At 39.1% G+C, this 27,161-nt stretch overlaps 1 protein-coding gene across 1 annotated transcript in view; it reads left to right on the plus strand.

Moving 5' to 3' along the window:
* The first annotated feature begins 8,924 nt into the window (after positions 1–8,924).
* The window catches only part of CSTPP1 (centriolar satellite-associated tubulin polyglutamylase complex regulator 1), a 78,378-nt gene continuing 60,141 nt past the window's right edge, over positions 8,925–27,161 (plus strand). The window contains exons 1-2 of the mRNA XM_083863320.1: positions 8,925–9,028; positions 17,226–17,328. Of these exons, the coding sequence (XP_083719446.1) occupies positions 8,983–9,028; positions 17,226–17,328 (149 nt within the window). The 5' untranslated portion in view covers positions 8,925–8,982. The remainder of the gene's footprint in view (positions 9,029–17,225; positions 17,329–27,161) is intronic.

Here is a 27,161-nt window from a genome sequence, read left to right on the forward strand (position 1 = left end):
TAGGACTGTTGGGTGTCCAACTTCACTGATGTAAAGAAATAGTTTAATTTTCCAAAGACCTGAGGGATTGACAGATTTGCATCTGGTTACCCAGTTTGTAAATTATGGTATCTCTGTTAAATACATTAAATGAAATTTTAACATTTATTTATATTTTATGTTATTATGTTTTCTTTTGTTGCCTTCCCTTAAGTTTTCTAAGTGCTGGCACTACTACTGTGTACCCAGAGATGCTCATAGGTGTCATAAACATTCAAATACTGTCACTATTGGCCCCTACAGTGTTTCTCAAGTTACTGCTCACTTATTCTTAATAAAACCATATGCCATCTCCATGGTGTATGAATTGTGTTACCATGATTGTTTTCATTTAGAAAAATATAAAATTCATGTTAGCAGGTCAGAGTTTATGTGTTACTTAATTTTCTTCACCTTTCATTTAACTGCTGCTTTCTAAGCATTCCAATTGCACATTAGTTTTGGGAAAATTTATGATCATCTCATGGACCACTATTAATTCAACTTTGCAGTGCAGATCAGCAAAACTAAAGATTACATTAAATGGCTACATTCTAAAGCTGAGATATAACAAATTTTGCAAAAGGTCCTTTGTAATGTGATGTTCAAAGTACAGATTCATCTAACCCCACCCCTTTTCATGTATGTGTCTAGAAGGGGGGACAGCAATCAACCTCCAAGGCCCTTTAATCTTCCACTCTAGGAAAAAAAGAAAAGGAAACAAAACCATAAGTAAATTGACTCTCAAAATAGGAAAAAAAAACAACTCCAAAAAACCAAAACCAAACAACAGACCAAACCTTTTGAGATGTTTCCTTTGAGATGGCAGCTCTTCCTGTGTTTTTGAAAGCTGGTTCTGCTCCTTCTTTTGCTGGTTCCCTAACATCCTCTATGTAAAAATAATGCAAATAAACACCCTCTTCTATTCGTGATGAGACTCCTCCCTGCAGTGAAATGGAAATTATCCAGGCCTTGCACAATGTCTGCATTGCAAAGGTAGCCTATGGCCTACCCTTAGGAACTGCACAGCTTAATACCTTGACTCTGGCACAGAAAAAAAAGGAAAAGAGGAAGAGCTTAAAAGGGAAATGTTCTCTTGAAAGCCAGCAAAAGAAGAATTCAGTTTGAAGACAGAAGCCTAGCAACCTTTATTCCCCAAACACATTCAAATGGATAAGTAGCAAGTTGTGTCTCCTAAATTAATTTTTGACTCCACAGAGAAGCATTTTCTAAAGAACTGAAGACCTGTGTCTTCCTTTGACTTCCAGCTATTAATGTAGTTTGCCATCAATAGTCTCTGTACTCAGATAAGGAGTTCGTGGTAAAAAATCAATCACACAATCAGAAAGAAAGGTGACCTTATATCTCAGTATGTGGAACATCTTCAAGGGCTGACTTTTCCTTTCTTAAAAAAACTAGAATACATAAATTGGGCATGTAAAGAAACAAGTAGTCATGGGAATAGATGTGAAAGACATAAACATCTTTCTCTCAGCTCACACACCTTTCTTGCTCGCAGAAGCCGCTATGGAGATGTAAAAATGCAGACAAAACAATAAAGGCAGTTTTCTTTTTTGTAGATGATTCACTTCTAATACTTTATTGGCATGATGGGTCTGGCAAATACTGCCAACACAAACAAGATATAGCCCTTGAGTGTTTCTGATAAGATGTCAACCATCTGCATTCCTATCAGGTGGCTGAATCAGAGATACCTCTTAACACCTCTCCCTCTGTCATACTGGCTCTTGATAAATGTGAGTGAGGGAACAAATTAATTGCTCCTCACTGGGTGAGACCTGAATAAAGGCACAGATGGGAGCAAGATCCAGACTTGCACACCCCCTTTACATGAGTCACCCACACATATGCACACACATCCGACCGACCTCCCAGTCACATATACTTGTGTCCATGTCATTGCAAGTTTAGGATTTTAGAAACTTAACACATTAACATGATATTAGCATTCAAAGAGTTTAAGGTAATCTGGGTTTATGTATTGCATTTCCGTTTGTGCTTCATTCTAGGTCAGCAGAGTTGTTGGAAACTCTATCAGAGACTTGAGTGAGCAAAACCCAGCACTTTTAATGCACAGGGAAGACCATGTCACAGGGATCACATCTCTTGTCTCTGTTTCACATAACTTAGAGCACTTAGAGCACACCGAGTATGATTAGTAAGTATCAGAAATGGATTCTAGCCACAGAATTTGAGAGGAACTCTGATCCACATCTAAACTTCACATATTTAAGGAACACATCTTCTTTCACTAACACAGTGTAAAATTTAACACTTAAAGTTAGAATCTCAAGGATATTTTCTTAATATCTAATGTTATTATCAGATGAAATTCAGAATGGTCAATCTATTTTACTATGGTATAGAAATTAGAATGATAAAGTTAACAACTCAAAAGAAAAATTTAGAAACATTCCTCAGATAAAATTTCATCAGGTCTTAGTTTTCTACTATATTCTGAAAAATGTTCCATGCTTTCTCTAGTCTGTTTAGAATTAATTATCATAATCTTCATTTACTGTTTCAGTCTCAGTTGGTTTATATTCTCTCTCAGATTTGCTTCTCTCCCTAAGTACTCCAACCGTTATATATTCATCCGATCTCCCTCTTCTCCTCTAGTGACTCCATAAAGGTGTTACTCTTGAAAACACCTTATGCACGTAGCAAAAAGGAAAAAGCATTCATCACTATGTCCTCTTATATTATGGAGTGAATCACCAGGCTACAGATGTGTGCTTTTGCTGGAAAAATATTTTGACTGCAACTCCTGTACAGTGGCAGGGCTCTCTAGTGCAGTCTTCCAAATGCCCTTTTGTGTAGCTAACAGACAGAATTAGGGATTGTTTTGCAACAATTCCACTATTTTAATGAATTTGTGATCTCCTCTTTCTTTCATTTTGTTGGTTTTATCCCTTGATTCCATAATTTGCTTTTCCATGCAGATGTTATAAGACAAAATATTTTTGGAGTATTTTTCATGTGATTAATGTCTGTTCTGCACACAGAAAGTTCTGCACCTTTCCCACAAGAGCTGGCCACTGCAGCCATCAGAGTTAGGGCTTCACTTCATCACCAGATGCAACAGCCCACTCCCACTTAGATCTGCCTGCTCTCCTGCACACACACACAGCCATTTACTTCTTATAATTTTCTCACACAGACACCTTGTCTAATGGATAACAGAGTCTGGCAGCTTATGTTTGCAAGGAATATTTGATAAGTAGAAACAAAGAATGAAAATTGCTGGCCTTTTTGGGTTACCCCCCAGGATGAGCTAAGCCTTGGCTGTCAGAAAAGCTTCCCATGCCAGAATTTCATAGTGATATTTATTTTTACCAGGCATTTTAAACTTTTTTTTGTTGTTGTTGTTTGGCATGAGAGATCCTGCAAACTCTGCCAGAAATAGCTGTTTTTCTTCTCTGCATCATTAGTGGGGCGGCATTCCAACAGAGAAGGGTCACTCATTTGGTACTTAAGTACTTTTAAACATGTCCTTTCCTTCCTGATGAGATAATGGGAAGAAAAACTGGAGGAGAGTCTTTCAACAGTTTGCTCTTACAAAAAAAGCCAACTTTGCTTAATAAACACTAAACTCAAAATCAGAATTTGGACAGTGCATTTAATACATGCCAGGAATCTATTATACAACTTACAGCTACCATTAATTTGAAAATGAACATGTGGCCTCCATGAGCCACAGAATCTGTCATAGTACTATTCCCTTTTCTTATAAGCACATCCTGCAGAGTTCAAAAGTTCTCCTATGGCTGAGGAGTAAAAGAATATTTCAAGGATTTTTTTACCCCTCCAACTTATATTTAAAATACAAGGATCCTGGAGCTTGTTTAGACCTAAATCATCAACAATACAGACAGATCTCAAAATCAGATCAGATCTCTCTTTCTTTCTGTCCACCAGTTCAAGAGGGAAAATAAAATCTTAGCAATCCATGAAAATGCAGCTAAAGTAGTAAATAAAATAGAAATTATGATGGCATCATGTTCACAGCACAGTTTCCTGTATGCTTATGACATCTTACTACTTAAATATATTCCTGATATGTGACTTCCAGGTACAATTACTGGTTAAGCTCTGTAATGCTGGCTACTTAAGCTGCTGCTATTATGTTATCTATCACTGACTGGAAAACACACAGATGTTTCCAGAACTCATCTTGTGGCAGATGTTAGGAGAGAGAAACTTGGTGAATCTTATTTCTCTAAAGATTTTAAAGAACAGTGTAAGACCCATCTGCTTGTCTAGGTCTTACCTGAAGAGGAAACCAGTATTAATACTGCATTATTTGGGAAAAATAATTCATTTACTTGTGCAAAACCACTGTGCTATAGGTGAAGCAGATAAATAGTTCATTCAGTTTGAGAAGGCTCAGATTAGGAGAAGCACTAGAAGTACTGTATCTTTTTTTTTTTTGGTGATGACTCCTGAGGAACTAACAATATAAAAATATAGATTTCATCACATAATTTCATTGTGGTTTTGGCTGACCATTTTATTTAAGATAATCTTATTTTTAGTGTATGTGTTTAGACAGTTTGGTCATAATTCACATAAATAATTATTAAATAAAAATTTAATGAGAGGGTTTTATGGGTTTACAACTGACTCATAAATGAATCATCCAGCTTCAATGCCATTGATTTTTAAAATGACTTACCAAATAGAATTCTAATTTCACTTACAAGATTTCCAATAATTTGCATAAGTAATAGCATGTGAAACTCTTATTCTCCATTTCTTCAGATCTCTCCTCAAAATTAACTCTGCTACTGTGCACAAAATAATAGATTATCAATAAATATTGACAGTTGTTTAAGTCAAAGTTTTTCTCCTCACACTATAATTTGGTTGTCATGTGTCTTTTTGTTATCACACCTGCAATTTTATTAATTACTGTGTGCAAGGAAAAGCTCATCTGGAAAATACGTGGGAAGCCTCGAAGAACACAAAGCACAATCAAAGTCAAAAAAAGCTGAGTTCTGCACGAGACAGGCTCTTAGCTAACTATGGTCTAAAATAGGATAAAGCTTTGGATGCTCACAGGATAAACAAGAAAGGCTAGAGACATTTTCTCAGTGTTTCTGTGAAACTGTCTTACCTTGATTGCTCAGTCACATGGAGCAATACTGAAGACTGCCCACTGCTTAGTTCTTTGTACATTGTAGCAACAGCATTTCCGTCAGTCACTTGAAGAAAAATGAAGTTGTTTCCTCTAATGCACCTAACAGGCTGTGTTGTAACTACCTTAGTAATAACTGTTAAAATTCTAAGCAAATGAAACATTTAATTCCAAGAAAAGTAATAAAAGCCAGGCAAAGTGACTCAGTCTGTCTAAAACAAGGCATTTCCTCTGATTTTTTTTCTTGGTATCTAGTCCTGTTTATTATTCTATATAATACCCTCTCTGAAAGAGGAGCTGTTTCTCAGAAGAACTTTGTCTAATAAAAGGAAAATATTTCAGTTCAACATTGATAGTATAATTCAGGAAGATGAACATAAAATCAGCAGAGAGTAAGATAAGCAAGTAACATAGTGGGGACAAAATAAGTGTTTCTGGAGAAAAACGGAAATCTGATTTTAGCTTAGTTGCTGATAAACTCTTACAAAACTTACACAGGAAAGAGGTTTTCAGTTCAGCATTTTCACACATCTTAACATAATAAAGACATTTTATTTCATGACATAATTTAAATTACACCACTAACTATTTTCAAACTTGTGGTCACATGGTTCTTATATAACTAAGCCCAGTTTACTAAACATATGACTTCTGAAATGCTACTTAAACCACACTTCAAAGTGAATTATGCTAAATCAAATCAAGATCACATTAACTCTGAAAGAGGGTGTGCACAAAACGTACCAATGTAATTCAACTGATCCTCCTTGAAAGACTGATTTGGATACCCAAATGTCCCTGGTAAACAAAATGCAGCAATTTTAATTAAGAGGTGTAAGCACCACCATGATTCCCAGGGTAGATAGTAAAAGTGTACTCCATAGGCTTGCCCTGAAGTGAGATCTATACCTCTGATAATCTACCAAGGGGCTGTGACAGGGAAAAATAATTTTTTTCACCATCATTCTTCCAGCTGGGTCCAAAAGAACATTAAGCCCTTGTTAGATGTGCCCCTCTGGGGGCAGCTATTAAACCTCCAGATGGTTTCCAGTGGCCCAGAAAAGCCTTCTCAATTTATTAAAATGCTCTAGTCTGGTCTAAAATCAAGCTGGTAAAACGAACTTAACACCTATGGCCAGGCTGGCAGCATTTCTCCCTTTTCAGGTCATTACAGTGAGGGAACAGGTGAGTGCTGCTGATCTGTTATATCACCTAATCCAGCCTCTGGCAAGACAAGGGAGAAATAATAGTAAACAGGGAAGTCTATAAATGGCTCCAGAAATGACGTTTTGTTTTTATATCATTTTCTTTAAGTTGTTAACATTCAGGCACCATTACTACTGAAACTCACTGTTATTAAAACCACAAATGGGACCAGTGTCCAAAAGATTTCCCTTTAGCTGGTCTGAAGGAAATAACAAAGTCTAACCTATAGAGACCAAGAGTATCAAGTGAAAAAAGGAAAAAACAAAACACCAAAACAACCACACGTCACAACCAACAGCCCCAAAGGAAAAAATCAGAGAGATGTCAGAAAATGTAGTATTCAAAACTGGACTTTAAAAGCCTCTTGTAAATCAGTGCTCCAGATACTGATCAAGGCTAAACTCTGGTTTACAGAAATTGTTTAAACAACAAAAAGGAAACAGTGCACAACCTGTGGAAGGCTTCTACTCTCACAGCTCAGCTAACCAGCATTACAGAAGAGGTTTTTAAACACCAATGACACTGCTTATGTGTGTAACAGCATAATCCTGTGTTTTCTCTTTCTGCTTGAATCCACTTCCCTTCTAAATTCTGCTGAATTTCTGGGCTCAAAAATACCTTGTAACAATGTATTCTGTGGTCTAATTGTATCTATTACTTTAATGAGACATTAATTTTTAAGAATTAAGGACTTTAGTTAAACTAAATATTGCTGAGGTAAGATAGTTAAACTTCCTTCTATTAACAGAAGCTGGATTTAAGGAACTGATAAATCATGAGGCCTGTTTATGTATTCTGACTAATCAATAGACTCCAAGAATACAATACAATCATAAATCAAACAGTCCTGGAAAAACAGGATTCAGTTGTCACGCAACACTAAAAGGTTAAAAAGTCAGAGCTAAGGAAGACCATCTTACTTCATCATTTTGGGACCCCGCCCCATAAAAAGGACCACCGACCCATTTCAAAGAACTAACTACACATGCTTAATGGCTTTTTGGCTAATTACCATACAAAGTGGGGAATGGGATGTACCAGAGTTATGAAGATGCATTTGTGTTTTGGGTATTCAATACTCCTGGACATAAAAAGACCCTGTGATGATCTGTGGATCGTGTGTGTGTATTTGGGAGCGATCCCACACACTGCCCGGTGCTGTAATAAACATACACTTTCTAACTTTAAACTGTTAGAGAGTCTTTGTCAGTCATAGCTGGATATCGGTATTAGACCTATATCCATAGTTTTTAAATAAATCATTAAAATATCCCATATTTAAATTTATAGCCTATAACAAAAAGCACAAAGTGCAAAACTGAACAAAGTGGAGTTTTGAATGAGTTGCATTGTAGCACAAATTATTTTAGACAACATAATTTCATATGTTATGCTTATCCTTTTTAAGGCAATCTTACATCTTTTCCATCATTCTTCACACTGGAGTGTCTCATTGTCTGATCCCTAAACTATTCTCTCTGCTCATCTCTGAAATATTTATATCTAAGCCATATGCTTTTAAAGACAGAACAAAAGACAAAGGAGTAGTCCAGGCAATCTTATGTGGGATATTAACAGTTAAGTTATATCATCTTGTTTGCCCCTTTTAAAATGTGGTTGTCCTTTTAAATATAGATTAAAGTTGAGTGGCCAATGCCTCAACATTTTCCTCTAGTGGAATAAACACATGTGGGTACAAATGGTTAATTTAATTTATATTCTTTTGCATCTGTCTTTAAAAATGTAGACAACACCTGCAGTCCCTTTTTTTTTTTTTTTTTTTTTCACTCCCAGGATTACAGCCCTGTGACTCAGGACTTTGCTGCTGATTTCTACTTGAATCTATAAACGGGACAATTCCTGAGGCTCCCCATACCTACCTCTCCTGAGCACAAGGGATGCAGAAATTCCAGCTCTGGGATCATATGGAAAGAAGGACACAACTTTAAAGGAGCTCCTTGATCACACTTTCAGCCCTTGCTCTCTGGGACAAGGCTGCTGCACATTGACTTCATTAAGCCAGGGGAGTGGTCAGAGCACCAAGCCCGGTGGAGTCAAGAAGCATTTGATCAACGCTTTCAGGCCTATAGTGTGATTTTTGGGGTGTCCTCTGCAGGGCCAGGAGCTGGACTCGATGGTTCTGATGGGCCCCTTCCAACTCAGCAGATTCTATGCTTTTAACTCATAACAATTCACCTTCAAATCAAGCTCTTTCCTCCACAGCTGTAGTCCTAAATAACAACTAGCAGCAGACACCTTAAATTAGACGACTTGAATCTAATCAAAATGACCTTACAGGTGCCTTATCCTCTCGCTATTCCGGCTCTCCAGGAGCCCCTGCTGACTCTCTCTCCCTCCCGGGGCATGGTCCTCCCCGCATCCCGCTCCTCCCGGCGCTTCCAGCCGGCTCCAGGTCCGTTTTCCCGGGCTCAGTCCCAGCCCTGCCGCCCCTGAGGCCGCGGGCGGGGGGCCGGCTGTGGGCGCGGAACGGTGGCGGCGGGGGGCGTGTTCCCAGCCGGGGCGAGCGGCCGAGCGGCGCCGGGAGCGTCGGGCGCCTTGGAAACGGGCGGAAGCCGGGAAGGAGCGGCAGGAGGAGGAGGATGCTGAGCCCCGAGCGGCTCTCGCTGCCCGGGCCCGAGTACCTGGGTGAGGAGCGGCGCGGGGGGGCGGGGAGGCTCCCTGAGGGCTCTCTGCCCGTGCTGTGCTGCGGCCCGGCCCGTCCTTCCCGGGGAGTGCGGCCAGCGGCCCCAGGCGGGCCGGGCCGGGCCGGGCGGGCTGGCAGCGGCTCCGTGTCCTCCTGGACTGGGCAGCACCGGGCCCTAACACACCGGGGGGGTAGGACGCTGAGGTGGGAGGGCTGCAGAGCTCCCTCGGGCACAGGGAGCATCCCTGCGGTGCCCAGAGGTGCGGTCTCCGCGGGTCTCCTCCCCTGCCCGCCTTGGCCGTGTCAGTAGCAGCAAGCGGCGTCCAGCCTTTCTGTGATAGACTGCACCCGTTACCGGCTTGTTTAGCTCGCAGATCTATGTGAACATCCTTATTTTATCCTCGTTTCCCAACAATAGGAAGGAGTGCCGCTCTTATGTTGCGGAATGGTTCGAATGGTGTTAGCTTTTGTTCCGAAATTAGGTAGCATCGTAACGTTTCCTGTATAAATGGAAATCTTTTGACCTGTGAAGCAGCTACCCCTTTGAAGACTACATCCTTTTTAAGCTGGCTTGATGTTCCAGGAAACTGTGCAGCAAAGTGATTTGATGTTAATGTGTCAAATAAAAATAATTAGGATGGAATAAAGTCAATATGACTTCATTTAATTGCTGAAGAGGAGATGAATTACAAGTAAGCGTTTGGATTCTATTCAGGAGAGTGTTTATGAAGTGAAACTCTTCAGCCATTACTTCCTAGGCCCAAGAGACTGTTTGGTAATAACTCTTGTAGAGGTATACATAATTTTCTGTGGTTTTCTTGTAGAAGAGAAGGTCAGAAATGGAATGGGTTGTTTTGTGCCACTCATTCCATCATGATTTTGCCATTTCTGTTAGTCAAAATGGAACAAGAGTATAGAAACACTGCTGTAAATGGAAAACCTGTCTTGCAGGGGGCACTAGACTAGAAGAGTTTTGTTTAACCATTAAGGCAAAGGAGTGATCTAAGTTTTCTTAGAGAAGAATCTCATTGTGCTGTTGCTGCTAGGCTGCTGTTAGGGTGCTCTGTGCATACCTGCATAACTGCAGTGCTGTTCTGTGTCAAGGAAACTCAAGGCAGAAATAGGTTTGTGTACTTGTGTATTCAGGAGTGGCTCTCATGGGACTCACCTTGCTGAAGCTTTTATTGCTGATTTCTTATTGCTTTGGGTTTTTGAGAGCAGCAGCCCAGTGCTGTGTAGACACACTGGACACACCCTTTGGCTTTGTGCTGTTCTGTCACATTACCTCAGCATTTTCAACCTACGTGCTAATAGAGAAGTTCATAACTTTTCCAGAGTAGCTCTAGGTTGAAACCTGCAAAATTTCATTTTTTTTTTTAATGAGCCAACTTCATTTTAGGTTCTTGTAATTATTTTTAATGAAATAGGCGCTTTTAATTGTGCGAAACTTGTCAGTAAGGATTGAATCACTCAAAACAATCTAGGAAGCAGTCTAAAAATACTTGAAGTGCGAACATAAACCAGTTTTTTTTTGCATATCTGAAGGAAAGACATGAGATTTTTTAGATGTACAAGATTGTTAGGTGCAAGCAGCTTTACTTGTCACTTAAGTGAGCCTCCTTTTATCTCTATTCCACATGCTGATTTGGAATTCCCTTTCTATTTTGTACAACTTTCTGAATTATTCTGACACAGAGGTCAGAAAAAGACATGTGTGGCCATGTTAGGTTGAGGAATAACCTGTATAAGGATCTATTCTGTTCATTACTTAGTGTATCTTGGGTTTAGATTGCAGTTTCTGTTGTCTGTTAGAGCAGGGGAGCATATTCTTACTGGCTATAAATGTTACCAAAACCAGTGTTTCTGACTTCCTGAGACTTTTTAACTTGCCAAACTGCTCAGAGATCCTAAGGAATTTAGTGTGTATTAGCAGTAGGAAAATGGTTAAAAACTAAAACAAAACAACCCCCAACTTCCCCTCCTCTCACCCCAAATAAACACACCTCCCCACATGTTTTTCTAAGTTGCTTTTATGTTTTCTGCATTGGCATTCTGAAACCACCATTATTTGTATTGTTCTATTGTGCACCTCAAAGTCTTGTTAATACAGTTGTCTGAGTGTAAGGAAGTGTGATTTCACTTTGTATCATTTCATTCTGAAGTTGTGTTGCTCTAGCTTGCCACTTAAGGTATTTTCTGACTCCCACAGACCAGATGACCCTGCCATTTCTGAGCTGGAATGGGAAACTCACCTCTTCCCCTCTTCCCCTCTTCTCTTTCTCATTATCAAAACCAGGCCAACGCATAAATTGAGCAGCCAGAATAATATAATGTGCTGTGTTTTTCCACAACCTCCTTCCTCTATTTGAGATAATTCTTCTACAACCAGTTGGAAAACTAAGAGAGAAATAAAAGCAGTTGTGAGTTAAAATAGAAATGAACAAGGAGAGAATTACGTATTCACTTAAGATGAAAAAATAATTGCAAAGCTTTGTTATGCCCAAGTTCCTAGGATATAAAAATCAGGGCCACATCTCATGCCACAATGAGACAGTAAGTAGAAGAAAAGAGGTGACCATTACTTAGTGAATAGGAATGGACATGAGGTCTGCAAAATTGGCAGAAAGGCTGCAGTGAAGATGATGTTAAAAGCAGGACATTATAAACAGTATTTTCAGTGAATAAACAACATTTATTCTTTGGTTGTAGTGATGAAAATATCTTTCTTATTTGATGGATGAGACTGGAGCTACAGTAGGCAAAATGAGGCGTATTTGAGACACTTTTTCATGCCTTCCTCATTATGGTTTAATAACTGGTGATTGCTCAGTTATTTATAGCAGGCAGTGGAGCACTTAGTGTATTGTTCAGCTCATGCAGCTGTCTCTGAAGCTTCATATTGTATTACTCCCCGGCTCCCTTTCCAGTTATGGAGAAAAAGCAGTAGAGTATTGAAGATTTCCAAACTTCTATTTTCTATGTGTTCTCCTGCCTTCTACTGCCCAGCTCCAGGATGTTGTTTCTTGTCCTTCTTTGCCAATATAAGGCATGTAAGAACACAAATACTCTGCTAGGGAAGTGCCTTAGCAGTAAAGCATGGGCCTATCCAGTGCCAGAAACAGAGTTGTGTTTCCTCATCTCTCTCTTAAGAGTCTTGGGTTTAATTATTAGAAAGAATATACATTATTTTACACAGCTGAGTAGCTCCCAACAGAGAACTTCGTTTGTGTAAGACTTTGCTGAAGCCTAAGGCTTACTCTTCCTCTGAACAGTCTTAAGAAATATTGATTTGGAAAGTGCAAGTACAATCATTTCCTTTAACAGCATAATCAACACATTGTTATCCAGACATCTCAGGTGACACTGATTCTCCTCTTAGTATAGATATTTGGTGAACTTCTGTGAAGCACTGTGGCTGAAAGAACTCATGGTCTAGAAAAAGAGAAGAGAATGCCTTTTAAAAATTTTTATTTCTTGCTTTATTGTACAGATAGGAGAACTGTAATGTAGAAGTTGAATACAATATGTAAGAGTTTGCTTATAGAAATGTTTGCTAAATTTGAATCTTCTTAGTCTAGTATTTTGTCCAAAAGGTGTCCTGAGTAACAACATGTCTCATGTTGGGTGATACCTCTGGTATGACGAGGTCTAGTTGTACTTATATGTTCTGTCCTTCAAAAAACATTTTGCTTTTGAGGGTTAATAGGAAATTACACTGTGAAGCTGTGCAAAGCTGGAAGGAACTATGACACTCCAGAGATGTAGTATTTAGGTTAATTGTTTTGTTCATTTCTTCTCTTTCCCAGGCCATTTCTTAGCAACATCTGAAGAGATTAAGTCTTTAATGATATCTGAAAAGGTTATAAAGAGCATCCTGAAAAACCATTAGTGCTGGAAAAATTTCCAGAGTGGATGTGATTTTGTTGTTGCAGTTTATATTCTTATTATTTTTCTCTTGCATCATTATTGTTTTGATAATGTTTGCATGAAATTGATTTTATGTTACTATAGATGTATCTTTCCAATGTGTGGAATAAGGTAGTGTCCTTGGCTAAGCTCCAGTTTATAACAAATTCTGAAAGGCTATTTAGCTATTACCTTCTGCTCTCAGATTATGTACACTCAGAGATTAAAAAATACCAGAAATACTCCAGATACATTAAAGCTTGTTATGCTCTTGAGCTTCTGATAACTGAAATGAATCATAACGTTAATTGCATCAAGTAGTGTGTATTTTCAGCACTTCAGCTGAGGAGGAGGCAAATAAGTAAGAAAAGCTGTTCTTATTTTCCAGGAATTCCCACTCCTGATTTTTCAGCATATTCAGTTATGCCAGGAATGACCTCAACTTAAAAAAAAAAAAAAAAAGCCCTCTTGTGTGCTCACAGAACAAATTGCTATCATAGACAGCTCTTGTTTCAGAAGTGATAAGAAGTCATGTCTCCTGAAGAGTTAAGCAATAATATAACCACTTGGATAATAAAAACATTACACATATCATGACTTAAAGGTGACATCTATTTCCTCCCTTCCTCCTGAATTTCATATGAAATGCATATATTTGATTTTCTACAATGATATTATTTGCATTAAATTTTCCTTCAAGACTTTTCAGGTGCCAGTGCTTGTTCTTACAACATTTGTAATCAAACCTACAAGGTAGTGGATTGTTTGTTCTCATCAGAAGATTGAAAGAAATAACTTGGTGGCTTATGAAAAGACCATTTGACTTTGTTAAATATATATGCAAAATTATTTGGTGTGGTTATGACTAAATGGAATTAGTTGGGATTGCCTAATCTGTTGTAGAGAAATCCATAGAGATTGTGGATTGACTGTGGATGTAATCCTTATTATGCCTTGTATTTGTAAGCTGAAGATTTTTGTGACTTGGTCTGGCCATGTTTGCATTGAACAGCCACTGCTCAGCCCTGAATTTGGTTCTGAGCCAAAAGTGCATTCATTCCAAAATTCATTTTAAACACTGGACACATGAGTGATGGTGGGATGTGAGTATCAGAGGCTGCTCTCTTAAGTGCTGCAGGAGGCAGCTTTGGAGGAGCTGTACATGCTGCTACTGATTGGACTGAGGCTCCAAGTACAACATCACTGCTGGTGGTTTGGTGATAAGGATTAAGATATCCTGTGCAAAGGTATTTACTTAACATCAGGTTATGGGCTGCTTGAAAAATCCTCTGTGAACTTACTCTGTCAGATTCCTTTGCGAAAGCTGGCTGTTAGCTTTTAAATCTGGCAGCAAAGAGCGTGGCACCTACCAAGTGAGTGTGGCAGGCATGCTGGCTTCCCTTTTGGGGTAGTTGCCTGGGATTTCAGAGTTGAGAATTTTTGTTACATTTACAGAATATGGATTGCAATGAAAAGTTCTGTATGAGCAGGGAACTTCTGTTACAATAAGCCCAAAACAAATGCCAAGGATGATATCCTGATGTAACAGCACCTGTATGGAAACTGCAGTATACTGGAGTTTTGTCAGGAAGAAAATTAGTAGAGACAGAAAGTTGTAAGAGCACAGTGGCATGAGTATTTGAGCTTTACATTCTGATTTGGACTTGCTGCTTTGTTATTGCAAAGTTGGCCTCAAAAATATGAGCAACCCGTACATCATTATCCTGAATTTTCAAAAACTATTAAAATATATGAATCATCTCATTTATTTTGCCTAGAACTCCACAGATTTTTGACTATGCTTGCATAAACAGTTAATGTTCCAGTATGGCTCCAGTGTTTGTTATGGAAAGTACCATTTGTATAAATTAAGGAACTACTCTTTGGCTATAACCAGACTCCTGGTACTTTATTTTGCCTCTCTGGCCTGCTAAAACCTGTCTGCAAATTACATTTTGTTCTATGACTTTCCTGTACAGTGTAGCATTTGTTGGGTTGTAAAACTTATTACTTGCATCGTTCCATGGAACTGGGCAGTCAGTGAACAGGAAGCCAGAGCTGGAATTTGGTTTGGCAATGTGAACTGTGCTACCTGGAAAAGAGCACAGCAGTCAAAGGGACAAAGAAGGAGACTTCTCAAGGAGATTTCAAGTGCTATTTTCTTCTAATTTCTCTGCTCACAGTTTTCTTCCCTTCACCACACCTCTACCCACTCTTCTGGGAAACAGGGAGAGAGGCTCTTTGCCAGGATCCTTAGGCTATGCAACAGAAATATTAAGAGAAATACCCTTTTACAAGCAATTCAATTTATAAGTTTTCAATAGTGACCTATATATTTTTTTGTGTATTTTGAAATGTCTAAAATTCTATGTTGAAAGTTAATTTATTCTCCAGGAGCAAATTCAAAGGTATTTATTATAGAGGTCAGCCACACTGTGCTGTGTAGCACTGTGGGGACCATGCCTGTCTATTCCCAAAGGCTTTTAGGGGAGGTTTACGACTCTAAATAAGCAAAATAACAGAAATATGGTTCATTGATAGGGACTATTCTATGAAAGGTGTGTATACTTCCCCAGAAAGTGTTGAGAATGGTTTTGCAGTTGAGTTTATTGCAGGCTGAGATGAGTGGAAGTCTGTCTGCTAGTACCATTTCCTGGCATAAACTGGTACTGCTGACACCTTAAGAGGGGCCTGGGGAGATGATTGCTGAGTGTGAGATGGACTGCTTCAAGAGGAGGGAGGAAGGATGGGCTGAAGTAAAGCTACCCAGTTGTTGCTATCTTGAGCCTATGACTGAGCTGCACGGACTCATCCTTCCCTCAGGGGACACAGGTGCGCAGAGCTATTTTTCTTTAATCACTCACATAAATTAAATTTATTCCTTTGCATTAAAATAATTAAATAAAGCTACGCCCTATATCTTTTAGTGCCAGATAATATCTTTAAACCTTTGGCTCACCATTTTGCTATCAGCTGCAAGGTATTTTCCAGGGTGTGCTTAACCAATTTTACCATTGTCCCAAAAAGTGTTCTAGGCAGAGAAATCCCCTGATAGCAATCAATATTCATGCATACTTTTAATCACTGCATCCACTGGGAATAATCATTTCCGGGCCTCTCCTGAAGTCCACCTGCCCCACACTAAGATGAAAGGGCCTTCCATGCTGTGTATCAAGTGGCACAGGCTTTATGCTTACCAGGATATTATACACAAATTAAAATGGTTTGGAGAATATTGATGTGGGTCTGAGGTTGGCCAGTTGCTGGTGAGGGGGTGATTCTGCCAAGTCTGGAGCAGATTGGCGAGGAGCAAGAACAGCCCTTGCCTTTCCTATCTTCCCTAAGGGTTTTCTTCTGCACTTTTAGGACACGACACTACTTGCAAAGGTGCAGTAGGATACATGTTTAGGATGGAGGTGTGTGGTTTGGGAACAGGGTTTGTGTGCTTTCCAGGTTAGGAATGATTTTCCTGGGTTCGTTGTAACTTGTCTTCTGATTGTTGAACTTGTAGATTTGGAAAGTCTACTGCTTGCTAGCTGGCACATCACCTCCGACTCGGCTCTTTGTTGCTCCAACTTGGTTTCTAGCCAAAAACATCAAAGGGGCTCAGTGGTAAATCTGTGCTGCTTCCTCCCTGGCAAATGCTTGTTTTGTACAGTCTGGCCCCTGTAGAAGCAGCAAAACATTTCGTGTTGCACCAAACTGTCTCTACTCAGGAGTCTTATATGTGAGTGTCATTCTGTGGTGGGGTATTGGCAGATCCACCTTTTCTGAAATTCTCCTGTGTTTGGCCTAGGCAGTTATTTGAGACCAGCTGTTGAGCAATATAAATTTCTCTTGGCATTCAGACCTGTTCCCCACCTGCCACATTCACTGATGCTTGTTTGGAAACAGATGTACTTTTATTTGCACGTCTGCAACAGCCCCACTGAAACAGCATTGGCAATCTGTGTAGAAAAGATGGCTCGGAACAGAGATCAGGAACTCCTCTGGAGTAAGAATTTTCCAGTGAAACCACCTCAGAATGCCTTATCTTCCTTCAATACCAAAATATCAGGGGATTCTAAAGAGAGTCAGCACTGTTAATGACTAATTCAGTGTAGCCAGGAAGGAAAGCAGTATTTAAGTGATGAATTTTGCTATCCATTTTTGGGAGCAAGAAACCTCCACTCTCTAATTGAGGAAGCAAATGCTTGATGTCTTGTGTAAGGCACACAGCTGGGCTTGTCTGGCTCTGGGCTTTGCAGGCCCCTTATATTCTAACTCCTGTCTCTTACTGTCTTTTGTTTGCAGCTCAGCGACATGTCCTCACATACATGGAGGATGCAGTGAGCCAACTGCTGGAGAACAGAGAAGATATTAGTCAGTATGGCATTGCCAGGTTCTTCACTGAATAGTAAGTACATCAGCATGCTGCCAGTAGGGCCAGCCTGAGAGGGGCTTTTGGAAACAGAGCACATGGAGAATGGATCTGGACACGTGTTGGTTATGTTGTGAGTGCTGGATTTTACTGGGTTAGCCAAGGGCTGCCTGAGTGTCTTTTGGAAATGTACATGGGGTTTGTACAGTTCAGTACCTCTTCTATTACAAACATTCGTGTGAAGCAGTCACTCTGGGGAACTGTGATTTTAAAAACATGGAAAACCAACTATGCTGCTTGTCTTGGTCAGGGCTGTTAGTATCAAACTGCTTGAGAAATACTGAAGCAAAAACTGTTTCACAGACTGCTTCTGATTTCAGCAGCATTCATTCTTCCTTTTTCTGAGTATGAATTTGAACTGTTTGTCTCCTTGTGTGATTGTTTTCCTGTTGAATGCTTTAATAGGATGCCTCTTCTTCCCCTAAAACCTGCATAAGTCCTTAAATACTGGATGTGAGCACTATCTCTTCTTACTAATTTACAAAAAAATTCCTGAGGGAAAAGCTGTGTGCTTTCTGTTCACAGAAAGTAATACTGACATTAGTCAGCTGGGCAAATAGTCAGTCAACAAGGACTTAAGAAAGATAAAGAGCAGGATTACAATGACCTCCACTCAGTGACAGGATTTCTTTACCAGAGTTGAAGGCAAGGTGGCTTTGAAATACCCAGCTGAAATTGACATTCAGACAACTCTGCAGATTAGATTTAGTTTGCATCTAATTTCAAACTGACTCTTCTGTGCCTTTTCAAAACTTCTGATCACATAAACTTCAAAATTTAAAAGGTGAGCAACAGGTCGTTCATGCAGTCAAACTGTTAAAAATCCTTCTCTGTAGTATTTCTTCATCTTGACATGATAACAAGTTTCTTTTCACTTCCTGTTCTTCTTCTACCTTTAAAAGAATAAGTAGTGATTCAAGACAATTATAACAAAACCGTCCCCATAGAGCAAAACCCTCAGATTGACTTAGTTGCTGGAGATCTTGTTTTTCCCATTTATTTTCAGAGATACAATTTTTATTATGCTTTTTTTGTTCACAGTGAGTGTTTTGTGGAGTTTCTGATTTCATGAAAGACAGGAAAAGGCTGCATGTTCCTTCATTCTGTAATATAGAACTAGTAGTTCTCTTTTTTTTCCTTTTTTCTTTTATAAAATATCTGGGGTTTAGCAGATGAAACTGTGTCCCCATACCAAAGCTTAGTAATTTTGAGAGCTGTGAAGATTTGAAATGTGGGATTCTTCATTTAAAGTGGAGAATAAATGATAGCCAATATGGATGTAGGATGTGAAGTTTCATGTTATGAAAATGTCATATGTTCTGGCTCCCAAGGCTTAGTGGTGAGCCCTCACTGCCCAAAAGATTTCTGTTCACCCACTCAACTATCAACATTGTTCCAGCTTTGCTTTGAAGGCTACACTTCTCTCCCAAGCAAATAAAATTCATCTTTAGTCTCAGCATCTTCAAACTCAAAGATAACTTGTGAGATTCTAGAAGGTTTGTGGGCACTCCCCCAATGTTTTCCTTAATCCATGTTTTTCTGAAGGAGAGGATTGGAATGTGTATGTTTTGAAGTATGCTGCAGTGATTTGAGATGAAGGGACTTAGTATCAGGATGTCCAGTTTTTAGAATTGTCCTTTCCTTATTTATGCTGACATGGAATTGGAGACCAAGCCCAGGGCTTAGAAGGCTAGCAGGCAGGCCCAAACAAGTAACTTTTTTTTGAAGTGTTTATGGGGCAAAAAACCCCCAACTTCTGTAACTTTTCAGAAATTGAAATTAGTCTGCCAAGAACAGGTGTTGGATATTCTCCAAACTCCTCTCAAAGGGTATACTTTTCAATACAGTGGTGTTCTATGGACCTCTCTGCTGGATTCACTGCTGAAGAGCAACCTGATGGCATTTCCATCATCATTGCAATGCCCCACTTTACCAAATCTTTCAGCCACTTACAACTTTTTTTTTGGTAATTAAGAAAATTTTGTTGGGACTTAGCATACCCAAGTAAAATTTCAGAATTGAAAATGATGTGCTCATTTAGCTCTGTGTGGATCAAGCAGTAAGGGTTTTGCTGGCAATGAGTACTTCCAGTTGTCTCTAAGAAATGGAATTGAGAATGTATTTCACTGCTACCCACCATCTAGCACTGTGATTGCTGATTGCAGAGGGCTGACCTTAATCTCTACAGTTTTCCTTCCAGAATAGTTTTAGTCTTTAAGGATAGTTTTTTCTCCCACTTTATGCCAGTGTTCATTTGTCCCAATCAAGTGGACATCTGCTTTCAATCTTGGGAATACCTTGAGGCTTCCCTCATCTGGCTCACTCCTGACCCTTACAGGAGTAGGGATCAATCATCCCTCTGCCAATGAATCCACATCTTTTAGTTAAACAAGTAAAATTATGCTTGTCTTAGGACTAATCTTGATTTTGTAGATATGCTGAAATGCTACTGGTGTTTGTTCATTACAAGCCTGAGAAATGCTCTTGAATCTCCATGAAATGCAGACTCTTGAAAACCCTCTGTGTAATTACACACTAATGCTGCTTTGCTTCTTCCAGCCTAATGTCTGTGCCAACATATCTTAAAGGAACGTGTTCCCCCTATACATTATTTATCATCCTGTTTTCTTGATCTTTCCTATACTGAAGAAAAACAGGGCCCCCACACTAATGCATTTGATCACGCAGAGGGAATGTGCGCAGCATCCCACTTTACATTTTCTGGACTCTTAAAAGAAGTCTGTGTGTCTTTATTTTCATTTCAGCTTAAAGAACCAGGGAAAAAAAGAAGAAAAAAAAATACTTCTTACTAGTGCATTTTATTTTTCTTGTAGGCTAGCCCTTTGCCTGAAACTTTCTCTTCCAGCATGCAGGTAGATGTGCTGCTCTGTTCAAGACTCTTTGGAAAGCTCAGAAATAATAACCAGTAACTTACTTTGGTAAGGAAACTGGTTTTTTTCTGTAACTTTAATTGTTTGTTTGATAAATCACAAACAAGTGGAGACACAGGAATGGGCTTGGGTTTTTTGGGATTTTTTTTGGGGGGGTCTATATTCCTGTTGCACTTTTTTCTGTTGTTTCTGGTGAAATGTCTTCTAATCACCTGCCAGGTGCAGCATTGCTGGGAAAAACATCTTACTTTCAGCTGCTTCTACTGGACTCTACAGACTGTCTGAGATCCCCTTTTTCTGTAAAAGATGTTTCTGCTGGCTCTCTAACTTGAATGCCCCTACTGGATCTTGTGTGACAGTTTAACAGTATTTATCTGAGAAGGCATCTGTGATATGTGTGACAGGGTTGAGGGTCAGATACTGCTTTTTGCTCTGTTGTATGCCTGGCAATTCAAAATACCAGCTCTGCACTGTGTAGAGCCCTGTTTTACAGAAAGGAACATTTGCTTTGTTCCTAGTAACAAGACTGCTAGTGCTATATAGTTTGGGATCCTTGGGAAGGAAGATGTTATCACGGTGGGAAGTATCAATTTCTAGCAATGAAAGCACCTCATTTTCTCTTGCTGTCTGGATTGGCTGGAACAATTTGTTCAACTCTTTCCTTAGGGACAAATATGATACCACTCCCTTGGCTTTCTCTGGCAGTAGACACAGGCTTTGGTATCAGACAAACTTTTGGCTTGTTCAGTCCTTTATTGCTGCACAACATTACAGGAATAAATCTGTAGAGTAAAGTCCTCCTCTTTAAAAAAGTCTCAATCCCCTTGGGGGAGGAGGGCAGGGGGAAGGGCCAGGAAAAAGACAGATGGGATGCCCATGAGAACTAAGCCACTCACTGAAGGCAACCTTAATTGGCAACTGGAAATAAGCTGAATTATCTGATTATGAAAAGGAGAGATTCTTAGAGCTAGCTTAGAGCCATCAATTTTCTTTTTTCTTAGCATCTGTGTATGTAGGCCTTATCACTGTCATCATCTTGCTGTCATCTGCTCTGCATCTTTCCCCTTTTCAGAGTAACTTGTTTTGTCTTGTTTGCAAGGATAGTGTAAGCTCTTCAAGACAGAAATGATATTGTACTGCATGTACTTTACAGCACCTAGCATTGTACAATGTCGACTCTGTGCTTTGTACAATTACAGTACAAACAGCAAAAACCGTAGTGAGAAGATCCTTAGGGCTTTGACAAGTTGTGCCAGATTCTCTTTCTTAGAGATGAAGCCATTCATTAGAATTTCTCAGTACAACTGTTTGGGGGTGGGGCATTGGTTTTTGGGTTTTTTTAGTGTTAGTTTTTGTGCTTTGGGCAAATCAGTAGTATTTGTGAGGTATTAATACTTTCAGGATATTATCTAAAATATTGATATTCTCTCTGATACAATCTTCCGAGCAATTGCAAAAAGCCCCACATTTCATGCATTCTATAAATACTGTCCTGATTCCTACATGTCTTCTGCTCTGGAGAGAAAAAGATAAAATTATCCTACCCAATGCAAGACTGCACTGAGACATGTGATCGGTATCAAGCTGCTGCTGTCAATGACCTGGCTGTGCAGCAGCCCTTTGGGCTGAAAATCTCAGGGATAATGTGCTTGATGGTTCCTGACAGGCTTTTACTTGGGATTCCTTGATCCCTAGGGCACTGCATAAGACTGCTGTCTGCCTTTCCTTTGCTCTTCAGTTATCAGTGGAAAGAGAGTGAATATGTGAACTCAGACACAGCATTTGTGCCAGAAGCTCTGAGGAGGTTTTACAGCTAATGTGAATAAGTTGCTGTGAAAGAAACATTTTGAAAGTGTCTCTCCGCAGAGTACATGGATTTGCAGGACTGATTTTGTTGATAAATCTTTCTAGAGTAATTGCATATTTCTCCACTAAGAGTGTTGCTAATGGACACAAAGCCTTTCTGTTAGTCCCTTTGTTGCCTTCCAGTCTCACCTCTACAGAGAAGCATTGTCAGAAGGGCAAACTCTCTTTCTTGTAATTGAATTTCTCCAGCCCACCTTAGAAATGGGATTTCAACGCCTCCTGCCCACTGTGCATGGGTTATGTGTTTTGTATGAGAGCTATGGAAGATCTAAGGGTTGTGGATAACTCTATTTAAGATTTAAATTATGTGAATTTTGTCTGGAACCTGTAGATCTGTCACCCAATGTTTTTATTGTAGGATTGCTTCATGGCAGAAACAGCATTGGGATTTTGATATGACAGCCAGGATCTATGAACTCCCGATTTTCCCAGAGTTGTTTCTCTGTAACAAACATTGCAACAAGTTCCAACCTGACAAATACGCTGATAGGGATAACTGCTGTTGAGTAAACAGCTGGAAAAAAATGCATATATTAATTTCAATAACACACTTAATTCCCACTGTAGTTTGTACATGCTGCCAATATATTAGAAAATGTAGTATTTTCTTACCTTATTCTTGAGAATCTTACAGATGAATGGATACTCAGGTGTGTCCCTTGCAAAGAAATCCAGGAGGGATAAGGTAAAGAATCTTTTTGGTAAACAGGGTTATCATGGAAGAGTTGTAGCAAAGCAGTAACAGAATTGAACTTAAAAGAAAGCATTTACCAGTGATGCTCTGTGTGGTAATATACTCCACATATGAAACTTCTCATTCTGTTTTGGTGACAGAAGAATCTGCAGAATTTGCCAGAGTCTATGAATGTTAGCACTTGATATCAGCATCTTGTCAGCACAGGGTGGTTATCCATGATAATTCTGCACTTATACACTGACTTGCACTGTGCTCTTGCACTTTGAAGACAGATAATCACAATTTCCATGTGCAGTGTGATCAGATTAGTATAGATTAACTGGAGTAACAGTGCTCTCTTTTTCTTTCCTATTCCTTTACATCATGGAAATTACATATTTACTTGTGGTCTCTTTCAGAACAGCTGCAGCAGGAGTTGGCTGACTACTTTATGGAGACCTTATGTAATTTGGTATATTTTATTTGTTCTTACAGCCTTGAAGGTTGAAATGCAACACATCTGCCATGAAATTGAGCTTCCTTTAGGTTAAAGCCAACTGCATACAGGCGATGTGGATAGCTAATAAAACTGGAAAGAAATTTCCCGAAAGCCAGAGTCCAGGAATGTGGCAAATGGTACAAGCATCAAGACAATATCTGAGTTAACTGTGTTTGTGCTTTTTTTCTGTGCTAGAGCTGAATATACTATCCTCTCTCTAGCTGTAGTTTTTAACTCTAGTAAAACTCTGGTTTATGCTTCCAATTTTTTAATTGCTTTTCATCATAGTTGCTGATATTACTAGTACAAATTTGGAGAAGTATATGACCCCAGCTGGGAGTTAAAATCAGACTTTCGTGACTTCAGATGTATGAACTTTTACAGGCTGGAGGATGAACAGATTGAGAGCAGCCCTGCCAAGAAGGCCTTGGGGATACTGGTGGATGAGAGGCTGGACATGAGCTGGCAACATGCATCACACTGTTTCTGGGATGTCACAGACTCTTCTGTTTAGTTTTACTTTTTCTATCAGTCTGCTATTTTTTTGCATCTGTGATATTGGCTATCTCCTGCCCTGTTCTTGCATTTCTTATTGTGCATCTCTGCTGTGGTTTTGTTTGTATCCTTGCAGACGTGGAAGGGCCCTCAAGTCAGAATTGGGGAGCTATGGAAATCTTACATTGTCCATCTTCCACTGAAGAAAGGTCTGTGGTAGAGTTTACCATGATGCAAATTAGATGTTCATTGCTCATGTAACTGTTTGACAAGAAACTTTCTCCATCATTCTGGAAAATTGCTCAGTTGTGTTTTCTGAGTCACTGTTGGAATACATAGGAAAAGATAAGAAAGATAAATAGTGATATATCCACCACAGATGTAGGAGGACTACTTACAGTCTTTTGCATACGATCTGCAGTGTGTATATAAAGCAGTAATCTCACTTCATGCTTGGTCACATATTGGAAAGATTGGATTTCCTGCAGTTTCTCTAAGTGTTTTGAAGAAAACTGTTTTAATAATGTGAAATTGGGAACTGGAATTCAGTAGAAATGCACATGAGAACAGCAGCTGTGGAAAAACAGCAGTGTAGAAAGTTTGGTACACGATGTTTTTTCCCCTATTGTATGTGGGGGTTTAAAAATTATTCTTAAGAATAAAAGGCATAGTTTTATAATTTTCTGTTAGTAATATTTTCTTTTTAATATGCTATTTCCTCCAATAAAGCTTTTGATGTCCCAAGCAGTAAGAGTATCACTGTTAGATGCATGGTAACTTCATGAATAGCAGTACCTCCCTGTATTACTAACTCGCATGGTTTAGTTCTTGTTTTAATGAAGCACTTTGGCATGGGTCTAGGCTATTTTATGTATATAGGAGATCAGTTTTAAAGTTATTGGCTTCCATCTGTCTAAACCTATAAGGCTCTCTATTAAATTAGAATCGAGTAGTGTAAGTTTGAGGAACCTTTTATTTTTTCCCAGAAATACCTTAAAGGAAAGATGGATCAGAATTGAAGTTGAGGTTTGAGGGGTTTTCGTTATTGTTGTTGGCTTGAGTTTTTTTCCCAGTTTTTTATTGTAGGAAGGACTTTTGTGCTTATTCTTAGGCTGAAAAATGTTGAGGCGTCAGAAAACTTTGAGGAACATTTCTAATTGCTTTGCTAAGAAAATATGTGTTTGTTTGTGGACAAGGCCAACAAATGGGAATTTTTTCCTAAATTAGATAGGAAATCTAAAATTTCCTATTTTAGAATAGGAAAATTCAGCAAATGCTTGCAGCAATGGTATCTGATAAGATCCCATAATAGGATCCTTATCCTTTACAGGATAAAATCCCTTAACTGTGTCTGCATCTCTATGAATATCAAACACTACAAGTCTTGCAAGCCTGAAAAATGCATTTTTAAACGTTTTTATCTTCCTTTTCTTTAGAAACAAAATTAAACAATAGCAAAAAAAGCAAAAACTCTAGTTTCTAGAAATCTGCATGTCTTCAGAGAACCTGAGATTTTCTGTGCAGTGCTGTGTTGGAACCATCCAGGTCCCAGAATACATTAGCTTTAGTGACTTGCAATAACCACGTCCTGCAAATTTAATGTTACTGTGTATCTTCTAGTGAATTAAACAAACTGTAGCTGGTCAACACTGTAGCCAAGCAGTTATAGTGAGCACAAAGTGGTTTAGCTAAGCAATCTCCAAATGCAGAGTTAGCATTAATGTCAAATGATGTAACTTCATCTATATTAAGGAATTTTGGCAAGGTTCATTTGTTGCCATGATGAAAATATTGGAAGCTGCTGAGTCTTTGATGTGCTATAGTTCTTGCCAAGGCAATTGAATAGGTGAGCAAGTACCAGTTGTAAATTTTTTCTTCTGAAGTTCTCCAGTCAAACCAAGACTGAAATGAACAAATACGGAATCCATTTGCATGGCACCAGTATTGAATCTCTTTGGAACAAGTATTCAGTCATATTTCAGTATTTCATGTGTCATTACAGTCATAACATGATTGGGCTGCTACCTTTTAAAAGAAGTAAAAGTCTAGTTTATGAAACATGGAAATGTCTTACAACAGGAGAATTCATGCAGAATGGAGCAAGCAGGCCCTTACTTGTGCTCTTATACTTTGGCCTCAACTTTCTGAGAAGTCAATTTGCCTTTACTTGGCATTTTACTTTCATCTCAAGAGTCCAAGATGGGTGCAGTTCCTCAATAATATTCAAATCCATACTCCTCCTTTGGTGAACATTTATGCTTTGGTATCAAAATCCATCTCCAGCTGATGTCAATCCCATGGCTACTTCCTGAACTGTAAGACAAGAGGAAATCAGAATGTTACCTCATGTGGCTTGTGTTTTTAATCTTTGTGCCATCTTCTCACCCTTGCCACAGGTTCACAGTATGGTTTCTGTGGCATCTTGAAGGTAGTGAATGAATTCCACAGCACAATTGGGAGGAGAGAAATACTTGTTGGTTAATAAAAGAAGCCAAAGAATGGAGATCATGGCTGTATGATGATGAAGCTAAGAGAGGACTTGCATCTCCCATACCTTCAGAATATAGGCATTATAGAGCAGTTTGGAAGGAATTTTCTTCTTGTCCCAAAATGTCAAGTTGGACCAGTTTGAACAAATAGTAAATAAATTAGCTGGAGAGTTATCAGTTTTCCTTGTGTAGTTATAATTCTGGATTGGTTTATTATTTATGTATTTAGTTTAGGTTTGGACAGAAAAAGGCTGATTTTTTTTGAGGGAAGCTGGGTAGCAACTTGCAGTGATCTCCATAAAAGTTAGTTATAATGGTGTTCATGCAGCTGTCCCTGTGGTGTGCAACTTACACAGTTTCCTGCTGTAAAAACTAAATCTCTGTTTATACCAGCAAGAACTCTCCAGACTCGCTGAAAGACCCTGTAGTCTGAAATTGCACCTGATCAGACTGAAAGAGCTGGTCATGGGTGATAGATGCTTATCTGTGAATGCTTCTTTACTTTTCCCTTAAGCACCTTGGAGGGTTTGTGCAGGGCTATTTATGGTCTTTCATTGTATGCCCTTTCCCATCTTCCTGAATACTAGGCTTCCCAGCTCATAATTCTAAGAAGAAGCTTTATTTCACAGTAGAAAGGGGCCTCAATATGTGGTCTATTATATCCATATCAGCTTGCTTACCCTTTTCAAACAGCTATTGTGTTTTAATAGGGCCCTGCCTGGTAGGGGGAGTCCTTAATTCCTGCTATGTAAGAATGGTCAGCTTGAGTTACAGCAAACTGCAGGATGCTGCTCTGATCAAAAGGCCTCTGTTTTTAGAGATTCCCGTGTCCCCATGCCTCCCTATTTGCCTTTTAATGTTTTATTTTTTTTTTTAATCCTGGGCTAATAATT

This window comes from Zosterops lateralis (genome assembly GCF_965231275.1).
Source record: "Zosterops lateralis genome assembly, chromosome: 6".
NCBI lineage: Eukaryota > Metazoa > Chordata > Aves > Passeriformes > Zosteropidae > Zosterops > Zosterops lateralis.